At 39.9% G+C, this 20486-nt stretch overlaps 1 protein-coding gene across 1 annotated transcript in view; it reads right to left on the reverse strand.

Annotated features, from left to right (window-relative positions):
• Positions 1-14385, reverse strand: part of LOC116865713 (cytosolic beta-glucosidase-like) — a 114133-nt gene extending 99748 nt beyond the window's left edge. Inside the window, 1 exon segment of the mRNA XM_032854097.1 lies at positions 14217-14385. Within this exon segment, the coding sequence (XP_032709988.1) occupies positions 14217-14274 (58 nt within the window). The 5' untranslated portion in view covers positions 14275-14385.
• Positions 14386-20486: the final 6101 nt, after the last annotated feature.

A 20486-nucleotide genomic window follows, 5' to 3' on the forward strand; every position in this document is an offset into this window, starting at 1 on the left:
CTCTAAAAATCTACTACCTCTGCAACTCCTTGCCTGACTATCACAACGCAGAACATTAACCCTCTGCCTTGTACTCATATTGTCTGCAGCACTCATTTTGGCCATGAGTTTCACGCAGCCTCTGTTGCTTTGTTTCTTGTGGGCCTTATCCCATCATATTCCTCGCCTGTCACTAAGGCGTTGTGCGACATTGATCGTATCAATCCATCTCTGGCTTCTGTAACATGTTTTAAAAACCACATTCCCCAGAGTGGAGTCAAGAGTCGCCATTTGGGGAAGAAACACTCAAGAAGGAAATGCTGGGGGGGGGGGGGCAGTCAACCCACCTTCCCTTCAACCAGAGAAGCTCCATCACTCTCTCTTTTGTTAGAGTTCTGAGTTAGGCTTTCCTAGTTCTGCTGCATGAAAATATGTTTTCAAACCACTGGATTAGAAGGTTTCTAGAATTCTTTCTAGTCAGTCTGACTTCCTAAAAGAATGTCAGTTCCATGTGGTCTCCTTCTGAGCTTATGAGTTTCTCTGTAGCACTTGATCCAGACATTGCAACCTTTGCTCCTCTTTGTACGTCCCTCTATGACTCTATTTCAAGTACTCTCATCCATTATGACTTCAACCATCAGCTAGATGCCAGTGATTACCAGCAAATCTAACCTGAAAAGGAGATATGAATTTCCAGTCACCTTCCAGGATTTCCATTTAAATACTCTGGGAAGGAAGGGATCACCTGGGTGGCTCAGTCCGTTAAGCATCTGCCTTTGGCTCAGGTTGTGATCCCAAGGTCCTGGGATCAAGCCCCAGCAGGGGCTCCCTGCTTAGGGGGGAATCTGCTCCTTCCTCTCTGTTTGACCCTCCCCCCCCCAACCACTGTGTGTGCTTGTTCTCTCTCTCTCTCTCTCTGAAATAAATAAAATATTTAATTAATAAGTAAACAACCTAAGGGAATCTCAAGCCCACAGTGAACCCATCTGACCACTACCACACCAAGTCCAAACCTGCCCTTCCTCCACTGTACTGTGTTTCTATTCATAGTGCCACAAGGCAACTGGTCACCTAAAGTACAATGACAAGGATCACCTTAGTTGTTCTCCTACATCTTTCCTGCCCTGCATTATATTCATGAACATATCCTTCCAGTTCTCCCTCATTGTTGTCTCTTTATGCTTTCTCCTCCATTTGGCTCCCTCCATGCAAATTCAGGCCTTCATTATCCCCTGCCTCATCTACTACAAGAGCTTAATGGCTGCTCCCTAGCACCCATGTCTCCTTCCTCCAGTTCATCCTCCACACGACAGTCAAAACTCCTTCTAACATACAGACTTAATCGCATTTTTCCTGTTGCTTAAGAATACTTTATGGCTACCAAGAACCTATTGTCCATGATCCTAACACTAATGTCTTAGCCTGGTACCTTATATACATCACAACATGGACCTATCCTACCTTTCTAGCTTCAGGTCCTGCCATTTACCTATCATCAGAAAACAGACTGTTGCAGGCTTTCTCAAAGCATGAGCCATCATATGGAACACTTATAAAAAAAAAAAATGTAAATTCCTGGGTCCTATCTATAAATAGTGGTGTTGTATAGGCCCCCAAATCTACATTTTAACAAGAACTCTCGGTGATTCTAATATATTCCAAAATGTTAGAATCCTAAACCACTTACCTACTTTACCAGATGTGACTATACTATTCCTCAAAAACTACATATTCATAATTTCATGCCTTTGCTCAAAATGTTTCCTCTGCTGATATGCCCATCCTGAAAACAAAACAAAGCAAAACAAAACAGAATAAAACAAGCTTCTTATTAAAAGCCCAATGTAAATGCCCATAAAGTGCTTCCCATTTTACTCTTGTATCCCCACCCCTCCCACCGATGCTCCACTAGCATCTAGTTTGTTCTGCCAGTAGGATCATCATATCACATCACGGTTCTGCATATGCTTCTCTCCCTCACTAAAATGTGGGATTCGAATGATTTTATTTACTTTTTACAGTACTTTTACAGTGGAAGCTCTAATACAGTGAGTCAATGTCTAACTGGGAGGAACTACGTAGCAGGGATTCAAATAAATGTTCATTAAATTTAATTTAATTATTAACTCACGTGAGGCACCTGGGTCCTCCAATACCTCATGGAAACAGATCTTTTCTGACTCTTCTGGCACATTTTCTCTCCCAAGTCATCATCCAACATCAAGCCAACTACATCACAGTTTCAGAATGGCTGTACTTTTATCTTTATTTGAGCCACAGAGAGTGTACTGGGGTGACCCTGGCAGATGTCTGGCCTCAGCTGTACAATATCTATGCTGAGAAACCTTCAGCTCTTCCTTCAGCAAGTCTGTTGAACAACAAGAATTTGTTGTGTACCAATATTTGCCAAGTTCTCAGCATTGCAGGGAACCAAAAGACACATTAGGGTCTCCATCACCTCCATCCCCATACCCTGTTCTTCACACTAAAAAAGAAATTAAGCAATGACCAAAGTCCCTTGCAATATTTCACCCTGTGAAAGGGCCTTCATCTCCCACACTCTGTTACAGAGTGGTTGATGTGCATCTCTAACCTGTGCCTGCAATCTAGACCCGGATAGTAATTTATAAAACATATGAAGTAATGGACCATCAAGAGAAAATGTTGCTCTTTCAAAGATCCCCAAGTATGCATCTGTATGATAGACTACAATGACTCCAAAGGAAGATTATTGTCTTTAGAGTAAATAATGCTCTTTTCCCCCCAAGTCTCAAAGCCTGTATTTAAATGATTATTCATGGGTGTTGTGGGAGACTTTAAGCCTTAGCTTGGCAATTCCCAACATAAAAATGGGTAATGTTTCAAAAATCTTGTTTATGAGTCACCTGCCCAGAAACTCACTATTGCCTCTTACATTATGTCCCAAATTCCCAGGCCAACCCCCCAAATCTATTTATCTCATTACACAGCTGAAGGGTGTTCAGTGACACGTACCCCTACTTACAACACTGTTCCTTTGAGAAAATGTTGTCTAAATTCCCAGTCAAGTGACATGTAAATACATTGCTACCTGCATTCAGAGGCACATGGGGAAAGACAAGAGGATGAAAATGAGAAGTGAATGAACACAGACATTCAGACAGGGATCAAAACCCTGTTAATCTTATATATACATTCAAAAAATGCCCTTCTCTACAGGATTATTGCTCATTAGGGGCAAAGAATTATAGCCTCCATTATCAAGAGAGAGATTTTCAGAATTTGAAGTGACTACTACCCTCTCCTAGCTACCTGGTTGAAACATAAACATAGTTATAAAAAGATTTGACATTGACTCTAGAACTGTCCAACCTCTTCTCAATATTTTCAATTTTCCCCTAAATCCATTAAGAGCCTCTTATAATTAGCATACGTTTGAAATGGGTTTTAAATGGGTACACCATAGAAAGTATTTTCTTATTTTGTGTCAACATAAAAGCAAATAAATTTACAGTTTCAAAATATAAAATAGGCCCTTTTAGATTAAAAAAAGAAAAGAAAATCTAGCTTGTTTTTTTTTTCTATTATTAAAATGTAAAGGATTTTTAAAATCTCATTTATTTTGTCAATTGGTTCTGCTTAACATTCTTCAGCCCAGTCCACTCTCAATTATCCATGCTAAGGAAGGGGGATCAGTGGCCTGGATAATCTAAAACAGCAGACAATTTTAAAAGCCCTTGTATTTGGCCTGGACATACTTTACAATCAAACTCTGATTATCCACACTAATGAAAGGAAGAACAGGCACCTTGAGAAAGATCCAAAGCCAATATAGATGTGCTTAGCCAGTTCAGGGCATCTCGAGGCAGAGGCCCATGGAGCATAGCAGAAGGAAAACAGAGCCCCAGCTACTACCTACGATGACCACCCACACCATCCAAAATACCAACACACAGCTACAGTGTCTATATCAACCTCTCTTATGAGAGAAGTCATCTTTAGAAGCATGGAGTTATGGGACCCCTGGGTTGCTCAGTCGGTTAAGCAACTGCCTTCAGCTAAGGTCACGTGCCCGAGGTCCTGGGATTGAGCTCCCCACATCAGCCTCCCTGCTCAATGCAGAGTCTGCTTCTCCCTCTGCCTATGTTCCCTCCCCACACCCCACTCCTGTTTGCTTTCTCAAATAAATAAATAAAATCTTTAAAAAAAGAAGATGAAGAAGAATCATGGAGTTATGTCCAAATGTCCCTAGGTAAAAAGGCATGCTGCTTCAAACAGTTAATGTAAGAATGGACTTTTCACGTGTACTAAAACCTCTTTTAGGTGTTCCCTTTGCCCCATGCCACTCCCTCGCCTCTTACTCTACCAAGTTAATGGGTGACATACTCAGAAGAGGGGTATAAAGGCTAGAGATGAAGGAAACAGTGTGTGGGAGTAGGAAATACTCCAGCTTGGAAGGTAAGAGGCCTGGATCTTTGTCCCCTGTTGGTTTCTGCTCATGCCAGCAGTCAGGTGTGCACCTAAGCAGAGGGAACACAGCATTCAGCAGGACATGAAGGTCATGGCACATTTAAAGAATGGCATGTGCTTTATCTTGGTCCAAGAAGAAGATACAAATGAAGAAAGGAGCAAGAGGTGAAGCTGGGAATGTAGTCAGAGGTGAAAGTACAAAGAGTGTTTTTGTGCCATGCCAGAAGTTCAGAAATTACTCTGTGGAAGGTAGGAGGACAATAAAAGTGTTTTTAATCATTGTTAAAACTTACTGAACACAGTTTGCCCAGGACTGCTGTAAGCATTTGATGTTAATAAACACAGTAAATGTTTGCAACAACTATTATTGTTGTTCCCATTTTACAGATGAGGAAACCATAGATGGCAAAGCTCAGGAGTCTCTGAAGATCACAGAGCTGATAATTGCTGGAGTCAGGATTCCAACCTGGCCCTTTTGCTTTCAGAGCTCTTGCCGTCTCTCAAGAAATGGAAGGATGTCATCAGAATTTTAACAGACCACACTACAAACAATGTGCTGGAGGGACTGGAGGAGTAGAGAGGAGGGTAAGGTATTTCAAGAAGACAAGAGCCAGTAAGTCCCAGAGCTAACGGAAAGGTAATAGTAATGGAGAAGAGGGGGTAACCAAGAAGTTGAGAGGAGCTGGGATTAAAAATAATAATAATAATTGGTTAAATAAAGGAAAGAGGAGAGTCTAGCATGAGTTCCAGAGTGCTGACCTGGGTACTGTGTAATGGCCTAATAATTCTTAAAGACTTTGCACACTGGAAAGCAATCCTTACCAGATGGGCAGGCCCAAGAAGAAATGGCACAAGTAATGCTTTTTGTTTTCCAGTGCAATGCTGGCACATACTCATCCAAATAAACAAATGTCCCATCTTAATTGATGAATTAATTGATGAATTAACAAAAACAAAAGAACTTATGTACAAATATTTAGGCTAATATATGGAACCATATTCCAAACAAATGATTGAGGTACAGCAGATTTTTTCTTGTTTTTCCAGGTTAAATATATTAACTCACATCTCGCTTTTCATGTAACATCCATAAGCAACTATAGAAAGACAGATAAGAGGGGCGCCTGGGTGACTTAGTGGGTTAAAGCCTCTGCCTTCGGCTCAGGTCATGATCCCAGGGTCCTGGGGTCGAGCCCCGCATTAGGCTCTCTGCCCAGCAGGGAGCCTGCTTCCCCCCTCTCTCTGCCCGCCTCTCTGCCTACTTGTGATCTCTGTCTGTCAAATAAATAAATAAAATCTTAAAAAAAAAAAAAAAGAAAGAAAGAGAGAAAAAGCTCAGGATGAGGAGGAAAGAAGCAGACATGTTATAGTTTATCAAGATAGTTGTAGGTGTCATTAAGAAAGCCAAAACCATTTATAGAACATTCCTATTAGGATGAAAAATATAAAAGGGTATGTGTGCATGAAAATCTATGGATATATAAAAAAGACTAGAAGCATATACTCAAAATTTGAAAATAGTTCTCTGAATGATTCTTTTATTTCTTGCTTATTTACACTTTTTTAAGTGTTCTGCAATTATCTTGTACTACTTTCATAACACACAAAAAAATTTTCTAAGCATATGTGATAGGCATCTCTATTTAGAACAATGTTGATACAAAAGAATACACAGGTAAGCAGGTACTTACCCATACATAACCCACATATGTCAATAGTGATGCCAGTGGGTACCTTTCAACACTGTCCATGAAGCCCATGGAGGTAGTAGAAAATTTTGTACATGGAGTGTCTGTGTGTTGAGAATAAAAGGAGGTAAGAGGGGGCGCCTGGGTGGCTCAGTGGGTTAAAGCATCTGCCTTCCACTCAGGTCATGATCCTAGGGTCCTGGGATAGAGCCCCACATCAGGCTCTCTGCTCAGCAGGGAGCCAGCTTCCTCCTCTCTTTCTCTGCCTGCCTCTCTGCCTGCTTGTGATCTCTGTCAAATAAATAAATAAAATCTTAAAAAAAAAAAAAAAAGGAGGTAAGAAATGATGAAAAGTGCAAATGGCTTAGAGCAGCTGACCTCAGAAGCAGATGCCTGGACATGGGGCCCATGTAGGTCATAGTATTCCTCATCCACCGTGCCTTTTTCACATTGTCTGAATATTTCACTTTCTCCTATTACATTGTCTGAAATTCTACCAATTCTATGTTATCTCATCTTCTTTCTAAAAAGCATAAGACTAGACAACGTCTGGAGGTTGGAAGTGTTAGTGATGAGGAGGAAAATGATAATGGTAAGAAGAAGAAGAGAGAAATTCACTTGCTATCTTGGAACAGTGCTTCATAGTTTATGAGGCACTTCCATATATTAACTCATCTTAACAGACTTCAACTTCCGGGTGGGGATGGAGTATACATATTTAATTTCTCTCCCTTACAACCTCACTGAAATGATAGTAAATAAGAAAATTCACAACTGAGCTGAAAACAAAAGAAAAAAAAAAACCTGTCCCAATAGAATACCACATTTACTAAAGTATTTCCAGATAATAGAAAGAAAACAGAATTGTCTAAATGGTCTGAGAAACTAAAGCAAAGCATTAAAACACAAACTTACACTGAAGACTGGTGGTAAGGATTAAGAGGAGATCCTCTGGGGAATCTCCATTTTAACCAAGCAGAGAGCAGAGCAGGTCTCAGAGAGATCATGAAGATAATTAATTAAAGAATTATCTATCATACTGCTGGCTTGATTGGTTCTTCTCCCACATAAACAGAGCAGTTGGTACTCCCTTCGCCTATGTTGAAATCCTAAGAAATGCTTAATGAAAGTGAGAGATGTGCTAGGAAGGATCCTTATCAACAGTACTGAAATGGTCAAGAGAAGTTGAACAAACTCAAGCCAAATAAGAACTCGAAAAGGACTAGGGACAAGAGACATAAAAGTAACAAGCAAACAGTTAGACAGGGAAAGACAAACACTGTATGAACTCACGTGGAATCTTAAAACAAACAAAGCTCATAGAAAAAGAGACCAGATTTGTGGTTACCAGAGGCAGGAGGTGGGGAGGGGTTGGAGGAAGGAGCTCACTAGGCACAAACTTCCAGTTATGAGATAAGTAAGTACTGGGAACACAATGGACGACATGATGACTATAGCTAACTCTGCTGTGTGGTGCACTGGCAAGTTGCTAAGGAAGGAGATCCTAAAATTTCTCATCGTAAGGAAAAGACCTTTTTTTTAGGGGATGGTGGATACCTATACGAGATGATGCTAACTGGCCTTGCTGTAGTGATTATTTCCCAAAATGTGTAAGTCAAATCATTATGCTGCACACCTTGAGTTTATACTGTATGTCAATGACATTTCAATAAAATTGAAAAAAATTGACCTAATAAAAATGTAAAATCCTAAAAAAAAAAAAGCAAACAAAAATATTCTTCCTTAAAATCCTTGAAATCTGGCAGTTATTGAGCTCTAAATCTTGGCTCTTTCCCCTCATATATAGTCTTTTATGAAAAGATTGACTGTCAATAGGTCCCATTCACTTATACAGAACACTGCTTCTTACAAAGTCAGCCCTTACAAAGTCTATTTAACTGTTTCAGTTAAATAGAACTATTTAACTTTAAAAAACACCCTAACTCAGATGCTGAATTTTTGCTTGTATATTTTATTTAATATTTGTATATATGTTTATATATATATATAAATATATATAAAATTTATATATATATAAAATTTTATATATATATATAAATATATATAAAAAATAAATATATATATTTAATTTGTATATATGTTGGCAATTAGCCAACATATAGTACATCATTAATTTCAGATAGAGAGTTCAATAATTCATCAGTCTTACATAAGACCCAGTGGCCCATCACATTATGTGCCCTCCTTAATGTCCCCCACCAAGGTATCCTATCCCCCCACCCATTTCCCCTCCAGCAGCCCTCAGTTTGTTTCCTATAGTTAAGAGTCTTTCATGGTTTGTCTCCCTCTCTGATGACTTCCCATTCAGTTTTCCCGCCCTTCCCTGATGATCCTCTGCACTGTTTCTTATATTCCAGATATGAGTGAAACCACATGAAAATTGTCAACCTACTCTTTCAATCATAAACATGAACAGACTCTCAAGGGTCACCAGACTTTGGGCAAAAACAAATAGCATGAAAGATAAGATCCCAAATAAGCAAATAACCCCTAAATCTCAAAGTGGTACAGAAAGCAAGCGAGAGAGAGAGAGACAGAAAGCAAGAAAGAGAACTCCCTTTTTTAAACTAGCATTCTTGAAAACATTTGAAAACAAAAACAAAACACAGCTTCCTAAAAGTGAAACAATCCATCAGAAAACAAAACACAGCTTCCTAAAAGTGAAACAATCAAAGAATAATTTGAAAACCTAAAAATGTAATTGCCGCAATTAAATATCCAACATTGGAGTTGAAAAATAGAATGAAAGAAGCTAAAGTCTAAATTAGTAATCTGGAAGAAAAAGTTGAGAAATCATCCCAGATCCAAAGAAGCAAAAAAGTTAGAAAAATTCCTCCCATATTCATCCAGCGAACGTTCAAAAAAAGAGATAAGCATTAGAAATTCTATAGGTGAAGGGTGCCTGAGTGGCTCAGTCAGTTAAGTGACCAAATCCTGGTTTTGTTCCACTTCGTCATTCTCATGTGTCATGAGCTCCAGTCCTGCATTAAGCTCAGAGCTCACAGGGGAGTCTGCTTGAAGATTCTTTCCATCTACCCCTTCCCCAACTTGTGTGTATGCACACACACATGTGCTCACTCGCTCTCTCAAGTAAATAAATAAATCTTTAAAAAAAAAAAAAAGAAAGAAATTCTTTAGGTGAGAAGTCTAAGGCTTAGAGACATTAACTGATGTAATTCTTCAGTAGTTCACAAATAGAGTCTCGATATACTCCAGATGTGTCCCACTCATAAGCCCAAGCCTGAAATTCAATCCGTACATGTCAGTGTGGTCCCCATGCTTGGTTATAGCTGGTATCCATTCTGATTGGTTCATGTGGATGCCATCCTAGTCAATATCAGTTTTCTACAGCTCTATTCTTCATGGTCTCAATGGTCCCATACTGGTTGTTTATGGCTGGTATGCACTCTGACTAGTCAATGCAAGTGCCAGTCTAGCCTATACCTGTTGTTTACAGTTGGTATCTCCTTGAGTGTTGAATGAGTTGATGAATATTTGAATATCATTCCTTCCTAAGCCCATACTCTTTCAATGATCCCTACAAAATTTCATGGTACAATCAAAAAAGGGGGATAGATTAAATTAGGGATGAAGATTAAGGAGTGTGCTTGCTTGTGATGAGCACTGGATATGGTATTGAAGTGTTTAATCACTATACTGTACACCTGAAACTAGTATTACACTGTATGTTAGCTAGTTGGAATTTAAATAAAAGTTAAAGGCAGGGGCAATAATTAAGACTATTGTGGACAACAAATTTGAACCTGGGGGAAAGAAAGGTAGTTTCTGTCATATCAACCTTTAAGCTATGAAAAATTTCATGAATACATGATTCCCTCTGTTTTTCCTTTCTCCTTACATATCAAGAAATTAATAACCATGCTTCAATGTCTATTTTCTCTCCTTCTTTTCTAGGTGTTCCAGACAAAGCATAGATATCCCTGGTGAGCCCTTTTCTAGAAAATTTCTACAGGCAGTCATCCCAAACTTGGATGTTTAATGGATGAGGTTTAGCAGAAAGCAGGAACAAGATAAACAGGCCATATTTGTTGAGTGGAGAAAGCAAACAGGAAGTGACCTAATGAGTCTACAGGCACACCACCCTGAAGGCGCCCCAGCCTGTCTGATCTTGGAAGTTAGGCAGGGCCAGGCCTGGTTAGTACTGGGATGGGAGGAAGTGAGCTAATGAAATATAGGGCCTGTGCTGACATCTTAAGCAGGTAGATGAAATGCGCCTCTAGCTCAGGTGTGTACATTAGATGAGTTTTTAAAAGGGACTAGAGAAGATTAAGCCTGAATAGAAATCACCAGAAATGGGATCTAAAACCAACTAATGCAACTACGCTGTTTACTCTCCTACTTTTTAAATGCAAAAATAAGGGGCAGCTGGGTGGCTCAGTGGGTTGAAGCATCTGCCGTCACCTCAGGTCATGATCCCAAGGTCTTGGGATCATCATCGGGCTCTCTGCTCAGTGGGGAGCCTGCTTCCCTTCCTCTCTTTCTGCCTGCCTCTTTTCCTGCTTGTGACCTCTGTCAAATAAATAAATAAAATATTAAAAAAAATAAAAATAAAATAAATGCAAAAATAACTCCACATTTCTTAGCTATAGGATTCCATCTTTGACATTCAAAGGGAAACAGAAGGCCAAAGTTTGAGCCCAGCCCTACTTTCTCCCAACACAAAGCCAAAGTCAAAGTTAAATCAAAATCCAAACATTATATTGGTACCCAGTGCAGCATCAAAGGTTGAAAATGGCATTCATAAAACTGAGGCCTTTGCTTCTCTAAGAACCATAGACTCAGATCCCACCAGGAAGTGTTAATGGAGTAGTTTAGACTTTGCTTAGGATTTGTGGGATTTTGCAGAACATGTTCATCCCTTAAGAGCCTTCCCTGAAATCACTGGGAGTTATAAGCTCATAAGAGCTGTAGAATTGGGTCCTAAATGTCATTTTCATAGCTCCTCCGTGGCCGACCGAGGAAATAAACAAAATGCTACTGAGCTACCTGCTGTTTTCTGTTTCATATCCCCTCCAGCGGAAAACAGAGGCAGAGGTGGCTCCACAAAGGGTTAAAACTCATGAGAATTGTTTTTGTAGTTTAAAATATTGTATAAGACTCACTCCTGTACAAGCGATGATTATCTGCATTTTTTTCCCTGCCTCTTCATCTAATACATTTTACAGTTTTTACAACGTTCTTTACAACTCACCTAAAACACATAATTTTCCTCCTGCTTATATCACTTGTTTATTATTTATTTATTAGATTTATATTGTGCTTTCTTCCAAAAGGCTCAAAGCACCACACAGCCAACTCTTATATAATAAACATTTCATTAAACTCTTCTTAAAAACCATAAATGGATGGGGCGCCTGGGTGGCTCAGTGGGTTAAGCCGCTGCCTTCGGCTCAGGTCATGATCTCAGGGTCCTGGGATCGAGTCCCGCATCGGGCTCTCTGCTCAGCAGGGAGCCTGCTTCCCCCCCGCCCTTCCTCTCTCTCTGCCTGCCTCTCTGCCTACTTGTGATCTCTCTCTGTCAAATAAATAAATAAAAAAAAATCTTAAAAAAAAAAAAAAAAAACCATAAATGGAGAAGTAGCCGGAGTGGAAGCAAAAGGGATATAAACAAGGACAGGAAGAAGAAAGAACCTTGGGGTCTGGTGAAACTGGCAACCAAGTAATCAATATATTAGCAAGCCCGGTGATCAGAAAGTCCTGCCCTGCCCCTTTCCATCAGCCCCACCCGCAGAGACCCTAAGGAGCCTTCTATTCCAAGTAACAGAGCCAAAATATCTCCATTTCTGTGGGGCGGGGGGTGAGGCATAGGTATACAGGGCAGTGGGGAGGTGGGAGAAGAGCTAGTTATCTATCAGGATTCTCAGGATATGTGAAAGCAAAGATACCTACACAGACAACTGTGAAAACCAGGGGAAAGATAGACATGGTAATGCTTCATAACAAATCACCAAACTGTTAGATTTTTTTTTTTTTTCCAAATACAATTCATGTTTAGTCCTCAGTTCTGAATGTATGTGATTTCCAGTGGTTCTGTAGACTTTCAGGACCAGGGCAAACTTAAAGTTCGAAGATTCTCAAAATCACAAAGTGACAGGGCAACTTTAGCTTTTAAATCCCAGTCCACACTGACTTGACAAAGCCATAGGACAAAGCCATTGACATTCCCCGTATGTGATCTCCACAACAGTGGATGGGTAGCTAAATGGGAACTCTTTCAGAAGCTGCTGGTAGAACCAGTCCAGAAGGAGTGAAGAGGGAATATATTCCAACATGCAGAACAAAGAAGAAATGACCATTCCCACTATGTGCTGTAGACAATGTAATTCAGTAGAAGAGAATACAGCCAGGAGAAAGAACAACGATAATAGTATTATCATTGCTGTTACTATGTGTCAGGCATTCTCCCGCTCTGGTTACACATGTTAACTTCTGTCATCCCCAGAACAAACCTACAAAGTGAGCAGTATCATTTTCCTAATTTTAGAAATAAGGGAACTGTGGCTTAAGTTATTAGCCTGAGGTCACTCAGTAAGTGCGTGACCTAGGATTCAAACCCAGAGCAAAAAGGTAGGTAAGGGCTCTTAGGTGGAAAACAGCAAACATAAAAAAATTCTGAGTTGACAAAGAGAGAAGTCGTGTTGGATCAAGTCTCCCTACTTCAAAGCTTCTGATATAGAGTTAACAGCACAATAGCAGGTTAGAGGCCACAAATAAAAATCTTAAAATAAGGCTGCAGCAAGCCTGGTGCAGAAAAGCATGAAACAAACTGACAGAAGAAGTATGGCAACCTGGAGACCCCATGAAGACAGGAGCTCAGAATGGACCAATGAGGTCATTCCTGAGTCCCGAGTGAACAGGACCTGGAAATGGGTATCTGAAATCGACAATATTGTCTTATATAACTGACTGCAGATTTATGCCAAGTTAACCGCTGAGTCCTACAGAGTCATCCTCAGAAATCTTTTGTGACCATCCCCATATAAAGACCATGCATTGACCACTTGCCAAGCACCAAGCACCATTTGATACACATCATCTTATTTAAGCCTCACGGCAACTATAATATAAATACCATAATTATCCCCATTTTGCAGATAAGGAAGTACAGAGAGGTTGAATAACTTGCTCAAAGTCACACACAACTAGTAAAGAATTTAGATGGACCCCAAGTCTTGGGAGTCCAGTGACTTGTTCTGACCCCCAGAACAGTGAGGAAAGGAACCTCCCAGTTCTTAATGATTTGCCACAGCTGCTCTATGAAACTACTGCAAGAAACTCTCTAAGCTTTGTTTAAGCCAGGGTTTCCCACATGTATTTGACCAAATACATATTGTTCCCATGATAGGCACGAACAACCCTTAATTCCTTAAGTGGAAAATACATAGGTTTTGGGAAAACTAGTCTAATCTTCCTATTTTGCAGAAGAGGAAGCTGAGACTCGGGAAAGATGATGCACTCACATGCTCATGCTCGTGTGTGGTAGGATGGAGACCAGACTCAGCCCTCCAGCTCCATTCTCTCCCATCTTGCAGCTGTTCCTTGTACTCCTCAGCTGCCCAGGAGTTGGGGCAGCACATGAGATTAGGCTCTGCTTTGTGGCCACCAGAAATAGAACAGGACACTGTGCCCTAGAGAGGAGCATCCTCCAGTCAAGTCTCCTGGATTCTTTGAAGAAATTTACCCAATATTCTTCCAGCCAGTAGGGGAAATTATCTTTTTTGTTAGGGGAATTGGGACAAATGTGTTCAAGAAACCAACAACAAAGGCAGCTAGTCCAATGTAAACTGATGTCTCAGATGAACTTGAACAAACTGAAATTATAGGTGCAGCTTGGTGGTCCACCCCTCACTACCACCATCCCTGCGTAAGGAAAGGGACAAGGGAAGGTGAGCTTCTTCTGTGTGAAAAGTGACAGTTTCACTGATACAGTTATGGGCTCATTTATCCCTTTCCTTCTTTTCCTTTGGCTTCCTCACCCTCACCCTCTTTCTTGCCACAGAGGACCCAAAAAGGTCATTTCCATCCCAGCCCTAGCAAAGGGGAAGGAGCTTCTCCTACCTTCCACTTGATAAGCTGCAGTGGACGCCCCCCATCCAAATTCTTCTGGGAAAGCCATGCTTTCAGAAGATGGCCAGCTAGACCATTCAGCCAAACGGGAGCTGTGTGCCCTTTAGTTAGTGGAGTCCAAGAAATTGTGCAAACAGTCAGTGGACTCACCCTGACCAAAGTCTGGAATACAAATGTGTATGCAAACAAGAAGGGAGCCAGATTAAATGATCACACTTGACTGGCCATGGCCTTGATATGAATCCAAGACACTTTGTAAAGGCAAGCATTTCCGCTTTCTTCTCTGGGCACTTGCAGAATCTTAACAGAGCTGCACCAGCCTGGATGCTTTGACAGGACACCCATTCATCTAATCTTATCCATTTTAATAAAATATGTGGACATTGTTTTTAAAAGACACATAATCTTACTAGAATTTTCCCTTAATCAATTCCTCCCAATTCTTAATCCCCACTCCTTAGAGATAACCATTTGCAATTGTTTCTTCTGGAATTTTCTCCCACGTTATTTAAAAAATAACCTGAGATTACCACTTCTTAATTTGCTTTCAGTTTTAGGTAATAACTATTAAATTCTGGATATAGAGGTAGAAGATCTAACTCACTCTCTCTGTCTCCCTCCCTCTTGCTCTCTCTCCTCCTCCCGCAACAGGATGAGATTCCCTTTTTTGTTTAAATAAATACTCGATATTTACATTACTGTGATTATATATAGTCAACACTGAGCCATGTAATAGTAGCCCATGCTTACATGCAACCTTTTATTTTCTCTGGGGTTAATCAACTGTCTGGTTTTTGTATTGAATTTTCAGTATACCTATCACTAATTCATCCCCAAACAGTCCAATAGAATTCTAACTCTCTGGCTTCCAAACACCTCTGCTTCCCTGCTCATTCTGCACTGTTTGTTTTTTAGGCCAGCACAGAGTCACCTAATCTGCACCCTATATCCCCTCTCCTTTGTGCTTTCTTCCCCTTTGTCTCTCCCTTTTAGAGAAGCAAATCCTTGACTAACTTTCTGATAAAGGGGGCACAGAAAGTAACTTTTTGGAAACTCTGTGGTTCTGGGATTGTCTTTATTCTAATGTCACGCTTGATATGCAGTTTGACTACTCTGGGATTCTATGATGGAAGTCATTTTCACTGAGAATTTTGAAGGCATTGGTTCATGGCCTTCTGGTTTCTGATTTGGCTCTTGAGAAGCTTGATGACAATCCAAGTCTTAATCTTTTATATATAACTTGTTTTGTGCCCCAGCCCACTTTCACTGCTTCCCAAGCTTCTATTTCTGAAATTTCACAGCCATGTGCCTTGAAGTGGGACTTTCTTCCATCATGCCAGGCACTCAGCGTATGCACTATAGTAAAGTGGAATGCTGGCAATAGGGGAAAGTGGGTGAGGGGGGACATGGGAATGCTCTGTACTATCTTTTGCAACCTTTCTGCGCATCTAAAATTGATCCTGAAACTAACATAACACTGTATGTTAACTAAAATTAAAGTAAAAACTTTAAAAAGTAAAAAAAAAAAATTGGAGGCAAATTTAACAGCCTTTTTTTTTTTTTAAATTCTTGTGGAGAGAGGAGTTAGGCAAAATCATGGTATGTAAAGTTACTTATTCAGTCCCCCTAAAACAGTGTTTAAATCCTCCTACACTGTGTCATGACAGGAACACAAGATTAGAATGGGATATAACTAGAGGGTAATCCTACCCTGTCCAGTTATTCTAACCCTAAGAAGAAAAAAGAAAAAAGAGGTTAAATATAGAAAGAAATGAGAGAAGACATTTAAAATATTTAAAGGTACATGCTTGGTGAAATACACATAAAAAATACAGGACGTAGGGGCACCCGGGTGGCTCAGTGGGTTAAGCCTCTGCCTTCAGCTCAGGTCATGATCTCAGGGTCCTGGGATCGAGCCCCGCATCGGGCTCTCTGCTCGGCAGTGAGCCTGCTTACCCCTCTCTCTGCCTGCCTCTCTGCCTACTTGTGCGCTCTCTCTCTCTCTCTCTCTGTCAAATAAATAAATAAATAAATAATCTTAAAAAAAAAAAAAAATACAGGGCGTACTATTCAAATAAGGCCCTGTGGTCATTCAGTTCTGAAGCAATCATCATAAATTGAATGAAAAAAATAAATATTAAAATATTTTCATTATGATACACTAGATGGCAGTATTGCAATTATTTTAGATACACACCTTGCTGTATGCAGTGTTATTAACATTTAGTTATCCCAACAATGACCACCTACCCCTGTAACCCCTAGTTAATTGCAACTGCTCTTCTAAGGATTTTTTTCCAGAAAGAACAATATACCTTCTTAGCACCACAGCTTCGGAGGTTACTTGACCACAAATGGTAGAATTTAATTTTTCTCACCTCTGATCTAATTCTCTACTATAGCATTCTGAAACAATTTGGTGTCAGGACTTCTTTACACTCTTAAAAGTAATTGAGGCCCCTAAAGAACTTTCTAAAATGTGGATTATATTCATCAATATTTACTGTTTTGGAAATTAAAACTGAGACTTAAAAAACTACTGATAACTTCATTTAACATAGCAATAAATAGCAGGGAACATAAATAACATATTTTATGAAAAATAATTATATAATCCAAAACAAAAAATATTTAATGGAAAGAGTGTTTTACATTTTTGCAAATTCTTTTATGCCTGGTTAAAGGGAAAATAGCTGGATATTCATATCTGCTTCTTATTCTACTTGTTGCCTCTGTAAAACTCCACTGTGCATTCATAGAGACAAGAATAAAAAAGGAAAATCATGTATTTGCATTATGAAAATAGTTTTGACCTTTTGTACCTCCAAAAGAGTCTCAAGGGCTCCCAAGGGTCCATAGCTTTCCTGGTACTCTCTTCCTTCCTCTCTCCTAGTATCTTGCTTTTCTACCTACAGTCCCTCTGTATTCATCTGCCTTTACAGAGAGCTCCCTCTAACTTTCCCTGCACTGAAGTCCTAATGGTTATAAAACATGTAAATACATAGCCACAGTCTTGAGTACAAAGGATTATCTTGTTTATTTTCTTTATGCAAAAAGAATTCTGATTGTATAGCTCTAACTAGCAAAGCTGGCCCATATTTTAATTTGTCATGATGTGGGTCCCCTCCATTCCATTTTAGGGCCATTGAAGAGCATTTAGATCATATGAAGATCAAATTTAAAGACGCTTAGTGTCTCCATTCTCCCATCTCTTGGTTTTGGGCCATTTTGATTAGTGCCAAGATCTCCACTATCCAAGTCTGCCTTGGGTCCTTCAAGTCCACTTACTCTCATTATTGAGGCACTGAAACCCCTCTCTATGGGTGTAAATCTGAGACCTTAGGTTCATTTCCCTCCTCAAAACCACACAGTAATTCTTTTCAGATCCTGCCCCCTTCTCTGGGAACAGCCTCAGAATAGTACTCTAAACCACTGCCCACCTTCCAACTGGAGAAAATTAGTTACTTGCATTATGGATCCTCGAATAACTGCTACCATAATGTACGCTCTTGCTAGAAGTCCTAGGAGGGCCAAGAGAGAATATATCCAGTGACCTCTGGAGTAAAAATACATCTTGCAGAGACTCTTCTCTTTGTAAATTGCAGAACAAGCTGTTCTTCAATAAGGATTCAGCTCATTACTTATGACCCTCCCAATTTAAAATGCTACAATTCAAAAACCTTGGCTTTCTAAATGTTCCTGTGTACCTGTGTCAGGAGAAAAGTAACATTCTAAATAAACTTTTTTAAAAAGATTTTATTTATTTTTATTTATTTGACACAGAGAGATCACAAGTAAGCAGAGGCAGGCAGAGGGAGGGGGGAAGCTGGCTCCCTGCCAAGCAGAGAGCCCGATGCAGGGCTTGATCCCAGGACCCTGAGATCACGACCGGAGCTGAAGGCAGAGGCTTTAACTCACTGAGCCACCCTAAATATTTTTCTGTCTGCAACAAAGACTCCTATGCATTAGCCAAATCCTTTTCCATCTGGGCACGTGATCAGACCACATTCGTCAGCTCTCTTACTGTTAGATGAGGACAGGACTGTGTCTTGACCAGTAGCATGTAGGCATGTGGACAGAAATAAAGTGCATCTCTTCCAGGCCAGGTTGCTGAGATCTGCCCACACAAGCATCTGTGTTTCATCCACATGCCATCATTCTACAGGCTCCACTGGAAAAACTGAGGCCCCAGAAACTCCTGAGATGGAAGGAGCCTGGTTCCCTGTATCATCACATGGAGCAGGGCCCTTCCAGACTCCAAGAGCAACCCACTTTGGACTGTGGTACGAATGAAAAATAAATGTTTACTTTGCTAAGCCACTGAGACTGAAGAGTTGCTGATAAACACACTTTCTGAATAATGACTATATTTTTAAAAAGGTCAAGGAAAAAGCCTAATTACTTCAAAGTATTTTTTTTTTTCTTTTTGCAGGGAGACTCTTCAGTGGTATCACATGGCTGGAGGAAAAAGGCAGTGACAGGGAGCGTGTAGGGGGTGGGGCTGGTATGAGGCACCAAAGGGCAAATCTACCTCAGGTTGTTTGTGCAATGGATTATTCATCTTGACTTTCTCCATTTGTCAAGAAAGATCTAGACAAACTTGACCCGAAGAGTCACATTTTACAAGAGTGCTTCCAAACAGAGCCCTTGATTCCTGAGAGTCATCAAGCTATTTTTAATATTTCAATAATTCTAATTGTAATTGTACGTTTACTTCCTATCGAGTCTCCCAGTCTTTCTAAAAGATCAATTTTATTACTTTTAGGTTGGAATTACATGAACTCGTCATGGTAATACCAGTTTCTCATGCATGAAAATGCAAAACCAAATTTGTTATAACAAAGCTCTTAGTTTCTTAGTAGATAGAATCTGTCAAAACATGAAGTCCAGAAAGCAAATCCATTATAAAAGGAAACTTTGATTGTGAAATTCCTAACGACCATGATGTGTGAACACACATGTGTAGGAGACAGGGGAAGGGGCATTTATTAATATGGACCACCCACGATTCAATCAACTCTCAGGCTTCTGTCAGTAACAGAATGTGATTTTCCTTTGACTACCCGTTTTCCTCTATGCAGCCCACATTCTCCCAGAAGAGTTGACCCTGTACCCCACCCACTAACTCACCAGCTCTAAGGATTAATTTTAGGCCATCTTCACACCTCTCATTGGCCAAGAGATTGGATTAAATGTGGGCTTGAAGCCCAAACAATAATATGTGAGAAAAGGTACTTTCAGGGGTTCTGAGAAAGAAGCTTTTTTACTCTTTCACAGAAGCTACCTGAACAGACATCCTCTTCCTGCTACATATGAATATGCAAGTTTGGGGCAGCCATTTCAAAAACATAAAGAGTACAACTTTTGGGATATGGAAGACAGATGGAAGGAACTGTATCTTTGAGAACCAATAAACTGCCTTTATGGTTTAGGCTTATTCGGGTTGGGTTTCCTATTAGTTGCAACCAAAAGATTCATATATAGTACACATATATATTTGGGGTGTGTGTGCATGCTTATATCTATCTCCACATGTACATACCTATAGATGCATGTGTGTATATGTGTGTAATATATATATGCATGTGTTTATCTGTATTTATGCATGCATGTGGTGTGATGTAGACGTAGAGGTATATAAGCAAGTACAGACAGATACATGGAAAGTAAATGTGTGTACATATACATGATTCATATGTGTTTCTGTGTATAATTCCCCTCCAAATAAAGGAACTTTACTGAATGTTTTTTTCTAGCCGTCTTGAACGTTGGCTCATACCCCCAGCCAAGAAATGAAGATATATGTAAGATAATCAATGGCACACTGAAGTGAGATTCAATTACATTGTTTGCATTTATTTATTGAAGGCCAAACACCCCATAAGATTTAGCATGAATGCAATATAAAACAACAGCTGTGCATCAATCAACATTTCCAAAAGTCATACTGTTATATAATTAAGGATTACTGCTGAGTAATTTCCAAAACAAACAAAAAGATGCTCTGTCCTTTACGGTGTTGACAGGCTGGTACTAACGATGGCATACAAGTAATCACAAAAACCACTCAATACCACTCAAAGTTCAATCTTTGAGCTTAGAAGCTCTAAGAATAAAAGGCAGTCAGAGAGAACCCTTGGGATACCTTTTGGGAGCTTTCCAGCAAATACCCACAGCTTTAGGTATCAGATTCTAGTAGCAGCACATTTCAGGACATTATTCATAGTGCAGCTGCCCGTGACTCTGCCCAGATTCACCAGA

This window comes from Lontra canadensis, unplaced genomic scaffold (genome assembly GCF_010015895.1).
Source record: "Lontra canadensis isolate GAN:19392208 unplaced genomic scaffold, GSC_riverotter_1.0 scaffold1, whole genome shotgun sequence".
In the NCBI taxonomy this organism is placed as follows: domain Eukaryota; kingdom Metazoa; phylum Chordata; class Mammalia; order Carnivora; family Mustelidae; genus Lontra; species Lontra canadensis.